The 1,693-nt window shown below is 46.2% G+C and overlaps 1 protein-coding gene across 1 annotated transcript in view; it reads left to right on the top strand.

The window, feature by feature from the left end:
• Positions 1–391: 391 nt before the first annotated feature.
• The window catches only part of Fancf (Fanconi anemia, complementation group F), a gene marked incomplete in the record, with an annotated part of 2,147 nt that continues 845 nt past the window's right edge, over positions 392–1,693 (top strand). The window contains 1 exon segment of the mRNA XM_013502919.1: positions 392–1,689. Coding sequence (XP_013358373.1) covers positions 1,301–1,689 — 389 coding nt within the window.

Here is a 1,693-nt window from a genome sequence, read left to right as displayed (position 1 = left end):
GGCAGAACTCTCAACTTCTCCGTTAAATCTTTAGCACACCATGTACTTAGAGAATAAATAAACCAATTACTGACGTGCAGCCAGCTGCAGGAAGACAGGCTGCCCGTTTAGTCGCAAATTTCTAGCAGTCAAGTCAAAGAATTTTAAGATTCATGATAAGTTTAGGCTAAAATAAAAATGATGAATTCAAGGCCAAGTGGGAATTTGTGTTCAGTGATAAAAATCAAACAATAAAACTGAATTAACAGTATGAACCCAACTACTTTATTTTTAAAAGGTGTGGAAATACTCATTTTAATAAATGAATTAAGGCCCTCTTTTTTAAATGACTTCTTCTCTTTTCTGTTTTTTGTCAGAAAAACAAAACAAAACAAAACAAAAAACACTTCCCTTTTATTTTTGGTTAGTGTCTATAGGACTGGTAAGAAATTCTGCTCCAAAGAGTCAGTGTAATAGTAATGTCACTGAGTTAGACAACGTATGGATTAGTGGACAGTGCAACTAGTAGGAGTAGCCAGATGATTTGTGGAATGCATCAATAAGTGGAAAATTTAAATCTAAATTCAAGTACAGGTTCTTTTTTCTCTTTTGAAGTCATTAGCATAACACTTTAGTTGGCTATTTGAGTAAAGTAGGAGTGAATTCAGTTATTCTGCATTGAAAAATATGACAATGCAGATACAATTTTCAAATAAAATTTTAAATTCTTCTAAAACTTTAATGAAGTATTACGCTTGAAGTGGTTGTTTTTGTTTCAATTAATCAGCGCTAATAATGAAAGACCATGAAGGCCCAGAACTTAGGACGGTGCCTGGAGTTCATAAACAGGAGGCCAGGTCATTTTTCCCCATGTAAAAGTGATTTTTAAATTTGATTTAATAACTTTTCCTCCTACACAATAGCGTCTCTGCGGTTGCCTAAATAAACCTCAACAGAAATCTTTCTTTTTAGGCAAAACTCAGAAAATTTCCACTTAGTGATATTTTCAAAGCGAAAAGCGCAGGCACTGTTCTTTCTGGAGGCATCTCGCATTTGGCTCCAGAAACTTTTGCTAAAACGCCCTTCTGCCTAGAACCGTCCAAGCGGCACCACCTCCATCTGCGGCAGAAAGGAAAGCGGTCAGGACTTTTGCCCAAGTTACAGTTCCGAGTCAAAACACCCGGATGAAGCCGCCATGAGATTGACATGAACTTTGTCCAGTAGAATTTCAGAAGGGCGGATCCTTTCCCCGAATGCTCCAATCGGCACGCAGAGCGTCTTCGTCTCCAAGGTGAACGCGGAAGTAAGGCCTTCGCTCCCCATGGAGCCACTCCTGCAGCAGGTGGAGCGCTTTTCCGAGGTGCTGTCGGTGTCTCGCAGTAACCACGTGAGCACCTGGGGCCCCGAGACTGTGCGCCGGGCGCTGCAGTGGGCTCGCTACCTGCGCCACGTGTACCGGCGCTTTGGCGGCCACGGCTGCATCCGCACGGCGGTGGAAAGGCGGCTGCGCAGCCAGTGGGGCCCGGAGGGGCCCGGCCGGGGACTGACGAGCTTCCAGGCCCTTGGGCGCGGGGACGTCCGGCTGTCTGTGAACCTGCTCCAGAACCGGGCGCTGGGTGATGCTGCGGGCCGCGCCCTGCTGCAGCAGCTGTTTCCGGGCGCGGCCCCCCGGGACGCGGACGCAGAGGCGCTGCAGGCCCGCCTGGCCCTCCTG

The sequence above is a fragment of the Chinchilla lanigera genome, unplaced genomic scaffold, assembly GCF_000276665.1.
Source record: "Chinchilla lanigera isolate Chin_1 unplaced genomic scaffold, ChiLan1.0 scaffold00075, whole genome shotgun sequence".
NCBI lineage: Eukaryota > Metazoa > Chordata > Mammalia > Rodentia > Chinchillidae > Chinchilla > Chinchilla lanigera.
Note: the sequence above shows the minus strand (reverse complement) of the source record. Positions and strands in the feature narration are given on the sequence as shown.